A 14,127-nucleotide genomic window follows, 5' to 3' on the forward strand; every position below is an offset into this window, starting at 1 on the left:
TGGGAGATTTCATTTGATTTATCAAGTTGTACTCACACTGGTCTCCACTGTTTCCGCTGCACAGTCTTTAATAAATGCTTTGGCTACTATTTTCACCTAATTCTATCACCATTGCGACTGAGCGCCTCGTTCATGACTTTATTTTGAAAAACTTTGCCGGAAGTGTCTCTATCTCACCGTAGCTACCTTTATGCTGGTGTCTTGCCCGGGCAGGAACCTGACCGCAGGACGATGGCGTCAACGGGGCTGCTGCTGCTGGAGCTGGGGCTGTACGCCAGCTCTTTCGTCTGTGGGATTGTTGCCGCCGCATCCATCACCATAGTCCAGGTGACTTTACCTAGAAATTAATAAACTACACTAATACTTCTACTTCTTTTTACTTCTATCCACTTCCGGGTGGAATCACTTTTTTCAGTGCGTGTGTCGGTGCTACAAAGTTTCAAGTTCACAAGAAACAGCGAAAAAACGAAAAAGAAATCACCTCAGGGTTTGTACTTGTGTTACATATGTGTACTTAAGTCTACAATTGATAACCCTTTCGGTTCATTTTGTTGTCGGTTCTAAAAACCATCAAATTAGGCTTATTTTGGTCAAAACTATTCTTTTTTTACGCTCGCGCACATTAGAAAAAAAGACACGCGCTTTCACTTTCTTCTTTTTCCATTTCCTGCCAACGGCCCTCTCCCTCTGTCACAGGGGTTAGGATACTCTTTGTCTTTGTATTAACCGTGTAATGAGCCTACCTATCGCAAAGGAGCATTACAGCAACACTATTTGTGCTACATGTGCACGTGCAGTAGACTATTAATCACTCATTCTGTTCCACTTCATAACGTTAGCGCCCTGACTTTACGCGGTTCGCTAAAAACACGGTGACAAATAGCACTTATTTCTGAGGCGTAAATCAGGAATATAAGCGTGCGGGGGTGCGCGTGTACGCCAACACCAATGTACGTGCGCGCGCGAGTAATAACAGAGTCATGTGTCCAGATACTGTTCTCATCATGTGACCAGATGGTCCTCGTGCCCAATTATTCTCTCCACTTCTTTATAGAAGTCAGGTGCTGTAGTAAGTATGTGTGTGTGTGTGTGTGAGAGAGAGAGAGAGAGAGAGAGAGAGAGAGTGTGTGGGTCTGTGTGTGTGTTTATGTATGTGTGTCTGTGTGTGTGTGTTTGTGTGTGTGTGTGAGAGACAGTGTGTGTGTCTGTGTGTGTGTTGTGTATGTATGTGTGTCTGTGTGTGTGTATGAGTGTGTCTATGTATGTGTGTGTGTGTGAGTGTGTGTGTATGTATGTGTGTGTTTGTCTGTGTGTGTGTGTGTGTGTATGAGTGTGTGTATGTCTGTGTGTGAGTGTGTGTGTTTGAGTGTATGTGTGTGTTTCTATTTTGTTGTTGCAATTCTAACAATGTAACAAAAAGGACCTTATTGAAACAATGTAGCTTGAAAAATTGTCTATTGAAAAAAGTTTATTGTCCTTGAAGGGAAATTTGTCTTGAACTCCAGTGCTGTGACATAAAGCTGCTTTACATCAAATAAATAACAATACAAATACAGACAATGCATACATATAGGCCACAGGCCACATATATCAAACACGCACACACCCTCCACCCCCGCCCGCTGTATTACACCATGAAATGAAACAAAATACCAAAAAAAAGAGAAACAATTAAAATGACAAAATAATATGAATCTCTTTGTCTCTCAGGGTAATTTTGGAGGGCGGTGTATGCTGTATGGACTTGTCAACTACAATGCTACATTGAGCCTCATTGAGGTCCAGTCATCCAGCTCAGCGTCTCTGTGCCATTTCGTGTCGACCATATCAGTCCTGGTAGCAGTGGTGTGTTGCTCACTGACTCTGTACTGGCTGTACACTTTCTGCTTTGATGGAGAAGTCAGAAGGTAATGGCACGTGTGTCTGTGCGTGTCGTCATCATAAACCGCTGTCTTTCAGTCAGTGCCATGTTCTTTTTACTTTTACTGCTTGCTCTGTTGGATTCTTGAAGTCATCATTTTATTGGCCCTTATGTAAACAGGCTATATTATAATAAATGATATTTCCACATCTTCTGGTTACAAAATGAGGTGGAGGTGCCACATAGATATCGGATCTTGGAGCTCCATTGTGTTTTACTCACAGATCAGTCTGGTAACCTGCGACAGAGAAAATTTGGAGAAGGTTTTCCAAACGACCGAACCAATCAGCGTTGGTTTCGATGTGGCTCAAAGTGTGACACCACGAGAAGCGACTGTTCAGTATAAACAACATGGAGGCTTCCGCTGATGAGATCACCACAGCTATCGAGCAAGCCGCTCGCTAATGCTTTTTTTTCTCTTGGATTCTTCTGTTGGAATATGGACCGGACACCTGAAATTGGGCCTTTTATCTGTAAATTGATGTTACACAAACGGCAAGCATCCTTTATCGTCATGTTTTTTACTTTGCCTCGACGCCCAAAAGATCTCCATCTGGGAGTTCCCAGATGAATTATGCAAATCAATCCATCTGGCGGTGTCAGGTTAATATAGATACTGTGAAAGTATCAAAACCAACACTCAAAATACAAAAATATAAACTACGATGCCTAATATTAGAACATTAGCTGTAAACAGAGTTGACTTTAACTTACTTAATAACCACTCGCCAATATTATGAAGTCAAATTTTGCATTGATTGTAACTTCTGTCACTCACTCATCTTCAACCGCTTATCCGGGGTCGGGTCGCAGGGGCAGCAGCTTTAGCAGGGGACCCCAAACTTCCCTTTCCCGGGCCACATTAACCAGCTCTAACTGGGAGATCCCGAGGCGTTCCCAGGCCAGTGTGGAGATATAATCTCTCCACCTGGTCCTGGGTCTTCCCCGAGGCCTCCTCCCAGCTGGACGTGTCTGAAACACCTCCCTAGGGAGGCGCCCAGGGGGCATCCTTACTAGATGATCCTGAACCACCTCAACTGGCTCCTTTCAACGCAAAGGAGCAGCGGCTCTACTCAGAGTTCCTCACGGATGGCTGAACTCCTCACCCTGTCTCGAAGGGAGACTCCAGCCACCCTCTTTCGGTCATGACCCAGCTTTCATGACCATAGGGGGTTTTAGATTAACAGTAAGATAAAACAAACAAACTTGGGATGCCAAATCAATAATATGTGTTAAAGCTGATCCCAACATGCCATATAATGTTTTCCCACTCATTTTAGCCATCTCAGGCATGCATTCATGAAATTATTTTATTACAAATGCATGTACAAAACAATCTAATTGGGAACAGTTGTAAAAAGTGGCATAGTTTTAGTAGTACCACAACTTTCCAAAGAAGTGAAGCTTGATTTATAGTTATATTTTTTATGCGTGGCACAATGAAACGGTATCAAGGGACACACAACCCAGACTTCGGACATTTATTTGGGCATTTTAAGTTTTACTGTCAAATCAATCACTCTTCTTCTTTTCTCCACAGAGTGCGCATGTGGATGAACGTGATTATAGCTTTGAGCGGCTTCTTCCTCTTCTTCCTGCTCATCTCAGGGTGCATGTTGAAGATCGGACGCGACTCGCTCTGCAAATCAGTCATACAGAGCGTTCCCAACATCACCAGGTGACACACACACACACACACACACACACACACACACACACACACACACACTGTGTTCAGGCATGTCCACAGGCATGTCCACGGAAAACCAGATATCTCACAAACAAGTCAGAAATGAAACTAAAAACAACATTCTATACCCAGTGAGCTTCACTTCATGTTTGCTTGCTTTCTCATTTCTGCAACTGTTTGCAACCTTTCTCTGTCTTCACCTCTTTTTCACATCCTCATTGATCACTATTAGATATTAGATTAGAAACTCCATTTTCTTTTCCCTATGCATATGAAAGCAGATACCAATGGATAACCTACTGTATAATGTTTGAATTTGAAGTGGATAATATTTAATATTTTATGATGATTTTGAAGGAATTTTTTCAGCTAAAAATGTCCCTTTTTTCACTGTTTGCACATATTTGTTAGGGAACAAAAGATTCATTGAAATTTAATTAACTGCAACTTTCTAACTTGTTACTCTATTATGTCTCTCAAGATGTGAAGAGGCCCAGACTAGAACATGGGTCAGTCCACTTATAGGGGGAAGGCTCTACAGCAGCCTGTACAAAGCAGAGGTCAGTGGGCTTCATTCTCTTTTTTATTGTATGTCTAAAGTCAGACAGATACAATAACCAGTTTTACAAGTCTTTGCATTATGTTGTTGAAGTGACCAACTGACTTCATGTACTAGTCAATATAGCTAATCTACTTTGATCACAAAAACTTTCATATTCAGTCCATATTATGTGTATAGGATGGAGCTTTTATATATAAATTCAAGGTCTGATGACATTATAATAAGCGACGTGGTGGTACTGTGGTCTCAGCCACCAGCTTAGTTTACAGGGATTTGCCATATTTTAAGATATGTGTCAAACTCAGGTAAAACAGTTGGACTACAGAGAGCCTTTGTTTTAGCTTGTAACGGTTTGGCATTAGCTGAATTAGCATGCTGAGCTTGTTTAAAAGAGAATGTTGGTGGATGAGAGAATGCAGAAATACTGCTTTTCTACATGACTGCATGTATCAGGTAGCGTTACGTAGCCTGTAGGTTTAACTTAAGATAGGCTCCAAAGTTACAACACAAGGTTGTGACGCTGCCATTCATATGGATAGGACTGTCAGGACTTCTGTACTGTTGTGGTGGCACAGCCATACTATGTAATGGTAGAAAGGGCTGCTACAGTGGCTTTACAGTCATTGCAGAGACACCAAAAGCACAGATGCAGAAGACACAGAAACACTGACCAATCAGAACAGACTGGTCTCTTAAAGAGACAGGCTCTAAAACAGGGCATTTCAGACAGAGGGTGAATCCAGGTATATTAAAGACACGTAAACATGCTCTAGTAGAAACCCAAAATAAAAGAATGAACCTCCTGGCTCTTCGTTTAGTTATTTGAAAGTTTTCTTAATGAGGATTTCCTTACAAGATGTGTGAATGAATTGAACACAGCTGCTTAAGCTGGTTATGTAGAGCAACTTATTCAGTCAGCATTAGTATTAATTCATTAAATAGCTATATAGAACCATTAGTGCTTCAAAGAGTTTTGTTATATGATGGCAGCTGCTGTAAAGTATCATTTAATCAATATATATATATATATATACTGTATATGACAGATGTTCAGATTCAGATGAAGGAGCTTCATGTCCATCTCATGTGTCATGTCTCCTCTCAGACGGCAGTGTGGGTCAACTTCTTCTTCTGGCTGATCATCGGGGTAGTGGCGTTCTTCCAGAGGAGTCAGAATTCAGCGCCCAAGGCTATTGCAGGAGGGTATGGAGGACCGGCCGGAGGGCTTTTTGGTGATGCTGGGGTGACGGCTGCAGAAACGGAGCCATTTTTCAACAGTCCTGGAAGGTCATAGTGAGGACTGGTGTAACAGATGGCTTACAAAAACACGTATTAGCACAACACAACAATGTGGGAGTAGATATGGTAAAAGGGTAAATGTATTTAGTGTACAGCGACTTGTATTTCATGTATTCCAGTGAACCATTTTGTGAGATAATTTATGAAACTAAGCACAGCAATGTGTGATTACCTTTGCGTTGTAGCTCATGGATACAAAAGACAAGAATATTGTTGCTCGACGAGGATGGGATTCGAACCCACGCGTGCAGAGCACAATGGATTAGCAGTCCATCGCCTTAACCACTCGGCCACCTCGTCAGGCCCCGATGCCGTGACAAAAAGAAAAAGGATGTCGGGCCTCCAAAGAGAGGTTGATACGTTTACCCGTTTGCCACATTTACTCACAACAGCCACATCAAATGTCCTACTACTGGACCTTACAGAAGTATGTTTTTGTTGTATTTTGTTTACATAACTAAAAATGGGAGAATGCTAATTGCAGGCATTCTTTTTAATTATTTAATAAGTGTGCTCAGATGTTGTATTTTCATGTTGCTGGCAGATGTGTCCTTGTAAAACAGGTTTTCAACATTTCACAAATTATTAACGACAAGGTCCTAAAATTTTAACGCTTGGTAATGTTTGTATTTTGACTTCTACTATGTGCCCTGTGTTATTTCTGTAAGTTGTCCTTTATTTATGATGTTTTTATTCCCCGGTTGACATTCAGGCCATACGTCTCTTGGTTTTGTCTTAAAATGTTGGAAGGTTCAGCGTCACTATGAACAAAACCACTGCTTAAAAAAACAGGAATCACATTACATTTCATTATGTGTCAAATAATTCAAATGGATTGGGACTTTCAGAAATGAAATATGTACTCCGACCCTCACTTTTACATCAAATATCCAGTCTAGGTCCACTCACAGGTGCTCATCAAAGTTCAGTAAAGAACATTACTGGTGTGTAGTGATGCTACTTGACTTGTGTGTTACTTTTTAAACCATTAAACCAAAGAGTTAAAACACTATGACCCAAATGTGTATTTCAGAGGCAATGCAGACTTGGAAATATATATATATATATTAAACTGTGTCTCCCTCTGCTGGTTGATATAAAGTACTCGTACCACATAAACATTTGTGTTATTGTAGTATATTATTTTAGCAATTCACTGTTATTTACAACAGTACAGTGAACAATGTTTGTGTTTCTGGAAGACTTTCAGGGAAATGGTGTGTGTTGTGTAATATATAATCTTATTAATGTGGCAATTAAGTGATATAATGAGTGAGGTAGATGCATTTTTCTGCTGTAGCCTCACAAAACCAATAGGACCAAACTTGTTTAAAGTTTTTATTAATTTGATCTAAGACATCTAAAACTATCACATCACTGCCTCGCTGCTTATTTTTCAATTATTAATTATCAAAGTAGTTTCACCACACCCGGTATGATCAGTCTATATCACCAATATAAATGTAGACTTGATAATTATATTAGTATTTTTGTTTAAAACACACAAATATACATTCATTCAAGTCCATTTGTGCACTGGGAGTGAATTATGACATACTGTAGCTGCTTACCCTAAAACAAACCCTCATTATTTGGCCATCAGACTCAAGAGAGTTTAAAAAGAGAGTTATTATGAAATTAAATGAGCAGTTGCCTGACCGATCAAAATAGACAGTTTGCTCCTGCTGTTACATGACACCTACTGTCGTTCTTTAACTGTCTAATCTCTGTGGATTACTTGATCTTGCTTGAGCCCTGAGGTAGAAGGTAGTGTTCACTAAAGAGAGAGAGAGAAAGGAGGAACGGGACTAAAAGGAGGGAGAAGGAGATCAGAGAGTGATAATAAAAGAATAAAGGGAAGACAACCCGTCACTTTGAAGGAAGAGCTTCACTTATTCTGTAAGTAAATTTCAAACAGCCACTTCCACCATTTACACTTCAGATAGAATCCATACCTGGAGAGTTACTAGCTGTTCTTACATACACAGGAAGGACAACCAAAAAAGAGAATTCTGGAGAACACCGAAGACGGTCTAACACTCGAGTATCAGAAGAAAGCCACAACGCTCGTGATTAATTTGACTTTGGAGTCTGTGGTAAGACCTTTTCACATCCCGTTTGGTTGTTATTTGGCTATTGATTAGAAAAGTAAGCTGTGTGGATACAAACATGTCAGAGAAAAAAAACGAGTATAAAAATGATAGAGACTGATGGTAGTATAGGGATAAAAGAGAAGCCCAGAGAAGAGCAGTGGCCACTGTAGACTGAGTTAAGCCATGTTAAGCCTCTTTAAGCTACTTGACTCTCTACAGATCAAATGTTCGCTTTAAAACATGTTGATCTGTGCTGGACATCTGACTGTGAACTATAGATTCATTTCATCAGGAGAGCCGTAGTTCACTGCCAAAAAATATAGAGAACAGAGTCCTTAAAGGTCCCATATTGTAAGAAGTGATATTCCCATGTCTTTTTTAATATAAAGCATGTCAAGGTGCTAGATTAATACTGTGAACGTATCAAAATACTCAGTCAACAGAGAAATACACACAGCCCGTATTCAGAAACTGTGCTTTTAAACAAGCCGTCAGGACTTCTCTACCGTTGTGATGTCACAACTATACTATACTGTATATATATATATGTATGTGTGTGTAGAGAGTGCAGCTATAGCTCGGTTACACTCATTCTCCTGACAGTGCAGAGATGCTGAGAGTATGGATGCAGAAAACCAGGAAATGTCCAATCAGAACAGACTGGGCTTTTTTGGGAGGGTGGCTTAAAGAGACAGGCGACATATTTTAGCAGCTGACTGCTTAAATCTCCTTGAGCCAATCACTGTATAATGTCCAGCTCCTGTTTTGACCTCTGACCTCAATCCACCCATCCCTGTCCAGAACATGTCTCATGACCAGTGTGAATCAGTGGCAGTGAGCGTGGAGTCCCTCCTGACTGATGCCAAGAGGATGCAGATGCAGTGCCGAGAACGCAGCGACCAGCTCTCCATGGCCGCCACGCAGCTGAGGCTGGAGTCATCCGCCCTGAGGGAGCAGTGCGAGTCCACCCAGCTCGACATGGCCCAAATCCGCCGGCAGCTGGACGAGCTGATGGACACCAAAGCTGCCTTCGAAGCCAGGGAGAGACAGGCGCGTAAACTCAGCAAGCACCTGTGAGGGAATTAGGAAGAGGGGGGTAGTGATGTCATGAACTGTTAAGCAGCCTCCCATTGGAATTTGATTTACACTCAGGGGAAAGGAGGGGATAAAAGGCAGGGGTTAATCTCTGATGGGGACAAAAGGAAATAGGTGTGGAAAGATGCAAAATGATGGGAAAGAGAGTCAGAGCCCAACGTCGACTTAAAATGTGTGCTTGAAAGTTGGTGTCAACTTTAACGGATCCCAGAATATAGGAAAGAATACTTTTTAGGATTGCAAATGTACCTGTTAATGTGAAGTAAAAAGGTAAATCAGAAGCCAAATAAATAAATAAATAAACAGTGTATGTGGTTTGTCCAAGGAACAGAAGGAAAGAAAGCACTTCATCATTATTGACAGACTTGCTCTTCTTGGCTTTTGCCTCTATGTGAATCAGATGTGAATGTGAACACGCACGAGAATGATCCTCCAAACTCTCCTCTTTTCATATCAAATAAATACTGTCCAAATACACTATGGTCTCTACCTCTTCTATGGCATGTCTTCACGTCCTCATTTGGATTCATGTCCTCGCTTAATGTAAACTCAACTCACGGGTGCAGATCCGATGTCAGGATTGGGGGGGGGACAAAAGTGTTTTATTTTTCTTTGCCCGTATGCAACTCATACCATGCCACAATAAATCACAACTTCGTAGAGGCTCACCATATCATTCAACATGTACTGCACAGGCAATCAATGACTGTGCTTACCTTTCTTGTTTATTTGTCCTAAACAGCCATCAGCATGTATCACTGCTTACTTAACTGTTATATTAGTAAATCATACTTTTAAGGGTCTCAGGCATGTAATGTCCACTCATCCCCAGTTCTTCTCACCATCTTCCTTTTCTCCCAGTGTGTGGGACTACTTTATGCACGATTAACTGATATGGATGAATATAAAAATATAAAGCACTTGTTTTTAATCCTGCTGATGATCAGCGTCTGTGTGAGAAACTCCCTGTTCATTTGTGTTGTAGTGGAGCAGAGCAGAGGAGGAATGTGAAGTCAGAAATACATTTGTCCAACATTATTGGTTCCACCATTTCAATCCTCTCTTTTTAGATGTGAATCTAAAGTGTGAAGAATGTGATGTCTGAAAATACATTTGTTCCATTTGGAATAATTTAGGGTATTTCTATTGAGGGGGATCTGCACCCATGACTCAACTATATCACTGTACATGTGAGGTAAGTGACTCAGAGTTGAAAAGGAGCAACACACCCCTAATTTTAGACAGCAGGCTTGAAAATGAATCTGTTTTTCCCACATTTAACCAGATACACCTGAACGCCTCACGTGGCTCCTGTAGCAGCTATAGTGAGAAACGAAGGGAGCTAATATTAGCACTAAAGGAAGCAAAATAAAGTATATGCACTATTTTACCCTAAACAAACAGGTCTTTCGCTGAGCTCTTTTTCAGCCCAGTGGGTGGCGGTATCGAACCTGTGTGCTGGTTTCCCAACCAACCGCGTCTAACTGGAGGAAGAAGAGCACGCACGCGCCCTAGCTTCCGACACATTAGCCACTTCAAAGCCTTTTTACTACGCGCCAAAACTCCACAGGTCCCTGCTGGAAATAAAAGCTCCAACCTGAGCTCGGCCGGGTGTCAGGAGGCCTCCGCACATTAGAGACACAGAGAAGCAGGCTTGCTGTGCGGTGAGTGTTGCCTCTGGGACCGTCCTTTCCTGCTCTTTGTCTGTTTGGGTTTACAGAGAGAGCTAACGGGCTAAATGGGGTTTTGCAGCGGGAAATACCTTTTCACTGCCTCCCTGAGTGACTGTAGAGTAGGCTAATGTAGCCAATCATCCTGGTGACAATGATAACGGGGGGAAACGCCTCCCTCGCTCACAAAGCATTATAGAGCAGTGTGGTGAACTGTTGTTGTTGAGTCAGTCCAGCCTTAGTGGAGTTTTCCAGATTAAAGTGTAAGCTGATGCACTAAGCAGAATAGGTTCTTTGTATGAATAAAGTTTGCCTTATTGTGTCAAATATAGTTCATTCTTAAATGTGAGCTCATGGCTACTGGATATTCTTCTCCATTCTATTTTCAGATACACACAGTAGAACAAATATGATATAAACACCTTGACAACTAATATATATGTGTACCCATGAAGCTTCCCCACTTGATTACTTGCATTAAAACAATCATTTTTTGTATTTCAAGTTTTATGAAATTATATATATATTATAATATTATATTATATATATATAAATGATGCGTTACCTTGGGAAATATGTGCTAGTATGCATACTTTTTTCAGAGCAGAAATGTGAACATTAGATAAAGCCAGGTTCCAAATTCTTGTTTCATTTTGCTGACATTTCAGAGCCTATAGGTTTTTACAGTGGGGATTTTGCCCCCCCCCCCGCCCTTTATAAAAAAATTGTTTTTAGGAATATGAGCAATGAATCTGGCGATCGAAGCACGTCCTTCATCTCCCTGATGATCGACGCACGTCCTTCATCTCCCTGACGATCGACGCACGTCCTTCATCTCCCTGACGATCGCTGCACGTCCTTCACCTCCCCTGCGATCGCCCCTTACCTCACCTTCTGGCATTCCCCAGCTATTCCAATTAAACTTCTCCAATATCGTACAATGGTGTGGTCTTTTTAGTGAAATCACTTTTTAAATCATTCTTCCTTAAGCCCTCAACCCACTCCTTCACTGTCTCACATTTGTTTATCTTTTGATTTTATTAAAGATAATATGCGTCTCTTATCAGAAGCCTCTATAATGTCAACTATTTCTGTTTGTCTCTTTCTTTCCTTAGGTAGCAGTTGTACTTCCACATCGGTAACAAACAAGGGCCTGTGAGTACTGTGGGAAGAGTTTTAGCCGAGCACACACCAGTATCCACACAGGGGAGAGATCCTACGACTGTAGCTACTGAAAGAAGGGCTTCAACCAACTGTCTCAACTGAGGCCACACCAGTTCTCTCATACTGCAGAGAAACCATACCAGTGCAAACTCCTACGTGGGATTCGTGAAACATGCGCTGAAATCTCTGCTCTTAAACTAATGAGTATGTTGATGCATAGGCTTTGATCTTACATTGGATTTGCTTATCAGGCAGTTTGCAACACTGGGAGACACCCCAATAAAGCCACATCAGTCACTCACCAACCAGCCACTGACGACAGCTAATATTAAACTGGGTGAAAAGAAAAGGGAAAGGAGATGCCACCTAAGGGCAGCAAAAAGAAGAAAAACTTTTCTTATGGAGAGATTGAAGCTTTGCTTAATGAAGTGTCATTAAGAAAGGAGATCTTATTTTCAAGTGTGAGCAGTGGGGTTAAAGGTTCAGAAAAGCGCAAAGCATGGCAGGACATCACCAGTGCTATTAATGCTGTATGTGCAGAAGAAAGAACACTTGGTGAAATAAAAAAAAAATGGTTTGATTTGAAAATGGACGCCAAAAAACGACTGTCTGCTGCTGCCAGGCGCACTGTCACAGCCGCGGGAGGCGGACAGGAAGTTGTCAGAACAACAGACACGGATGAGCGTATTGGAGCCATCATTGGAAAGGTTGCTCCGTCGAGGGTGAAGTCTGAAATTCCACCTTACACCGACCTACCACGACCAGGAAACAGCCTGTCAGGATCAGACAGCATACCCCAGGATCAACCATGTGAAGACAATGGTGAGCATCAGACCAAATGTTGAATCTTTTAAAGGGAATTAAACCAATTTAATTGCTTAAAAATGTGAATTTTTCTTAATCAATAGCCTGGCACATGCTCATTTTTGTTTTGACCTACATGCCCATTTTAAAGATACAATAGTCTGCTAATTTTCAGGTTCATACTCTTATTTTGGGTTTCTACTAGAACATGTTTACATGCTTTAATGTTAAAACACTTATTTTTCTCATACTGTCTATCTAAATATACCTTTATTCACCCTCTGTCTGAAATGCTCTAATTTAGTACCTGTCTCTGTAAGCCGCCCTCCTGAAAAAACCCAGTCTGCTCCATCGGTCAGCGCTATGTGAGGCACAGTTTATGAATATAGGCAGTTTGTATTTCGCTTTGGATTTAGTGTTTTTATACTTTTACAGTATTTATGAAGCACCTTCACCTGCTTTGTAATTGAAAAAACATGGAAATCCCACTTTTTACAATATGGAACCTTTTAAAATCATTGGTATACAATGAGCAGGCAAAACACATGTATTAATGGTGTTTGTTTTATTTTCTTTAGATGCATCTGGCTCCAGTGCGCCATCCACCTCTAGGAGCATTCCTGGACCCTCTCAGAACGAGATCAGACCATCAAGACGATCCACCCGAGCTGACATCATCTCGGAGTCAGTATTGCAAAATCAACAGAAGATATTGGAGACTCTTCAGCATATGCTATCACAGTTTTCACAAATGAATGAGACCCTCAAAGAAATAAATCATACATTAAAAAATATATAGATAAACCCCTTTATCACATGAAGACCATTACATATTTTCTGCTTTAATATAGGCCTAGGTCATTTCTCAGTGTAACGTACTTGCTTGCGTTGCGATATTGTGTAGAATACAGCAGGCCATTGTTATTTTGCACACTTTTGTAGGTGTGTTTAAAAGCTTCCCATCTGCCACCGGCCTTTTAATATTCAGTACTGATGGGGAGTGAGTGAGTGAGTATGTTTGTGAGTTTCTGGTATAGACTACCTCCTGCTGGGTCTTCTACAGAGCCAACTGTCTCACAAGCAACCAGACCAACAAAAGTCAAATGACTGGACTCGCACCGGGGCAGAACTGAAGCTTAATTTTGCAGGCAGAGTTGAAATCCCACTAATGTGTTGGTGTACAGCAGAGAAACCGTACAGATGCAACAGGAGTTCCAAAAGCTGCACTCGGGCTACAACAACTGTAGCAATATGTGCTCTACTGGAGGAGATTGGCCAAGAAAGGATGTCTCAGGATGCATCAGAGAATGGCCACCGGAGAAACCATACCACTGTGTACAATGTGGGAGATGCTTTTGCTGGGGAAAGGGGAAATAAAGACCCATCTCTTCAAACTCACTGTAGGAAAATCCTGCTGCTGCCTGATGTGCCTGAAGAGCTTCAGGAGGAGTGAGGAGACACAGATCAGAGCCTGTTTTTCCTCCCAGATCAAGGAAATGTAGTTTATTTGTATTCCTGATTGTCTGAAATTAGTTATGGGTCCCTTTCTGTCAGCCAACATCACAAAATTCACGCCTTAAGTTGATTCTCACCCAGTGCTGTTGAGTGCTGAGGATCTTAGAACCGTTTTGCTCTCACCAACTCCTGAAGGAAACATCTGACTCTTCAGCTGTTAAAGGCTCCATTATGTTCACCAGATAGTCGCAGTTGTCTGCCAATTGGTACTGGGCAGCTAGCAGCTACCTGCTAGTTGAGCAGTATATTTCAGATCGCATTGAAGTAAAAAAATCAGGTGACACCTTGGCATAATTAATTTTTTTTTTTTAAAA

General features: G+C 41.4%; 1 protein-coding gene and 1 long non-coding RNA gene across 2 annotated transcripts; both read left to right on the forward strand.

The window, feature by feature from the left end:
- The first annotated feature begins 209 nt into the window (after positions 1–209).
- tmem179ba (transmembrane protein 179Ba) lies at positions 210–6,481 on the forward strand. The gene is made up of 5 exons (XM_083937381.1): positions 210–327; positions 1,711–1,907; positions 3,462–3,599; positions 4,093–4,171; positions 5,279–6,481. The coding sequence occupies exons 1-5, from the start codon at positions 232–234 to the stop codon at positions 5,465–5,467; spliced, it is 699 nt and encodes a 232-aa protein (XP_083793507.1). The 5' UTR covers positions 210–231; the 3' UTR covers positions 5,468–6,481.
- A 3,706-nt stretch (positions 6,482–10,187) lies between these two features.
- LOC310964063 lies at positions 10,188–13,004 on the forward strand. The gene is made up of 3 exons (XR_014593714.1): positions 10,188–10,324; positions 11,446–12,316; positions 12,877–13,004. It is a non-coding gene; the product is annotated as an uncharacterized lncRNA (long non-coding RNA).
- Positions 13,005–14,127: the final 1,123 nt, after the last annotated feature.

The sequence above is a fragment of the Echiichthys vipera genome (genome assembly GCF_963691815.1).
Source record: "Echiichthys vipera genome assembly, chromosome: 22".
NCBI classification, from domain to species: Eukaryota; Metazoa; Chordata; class Actinopteri; order Perciformes; family Trachinidae; genus Echiichthys; species Echiichthys vipera.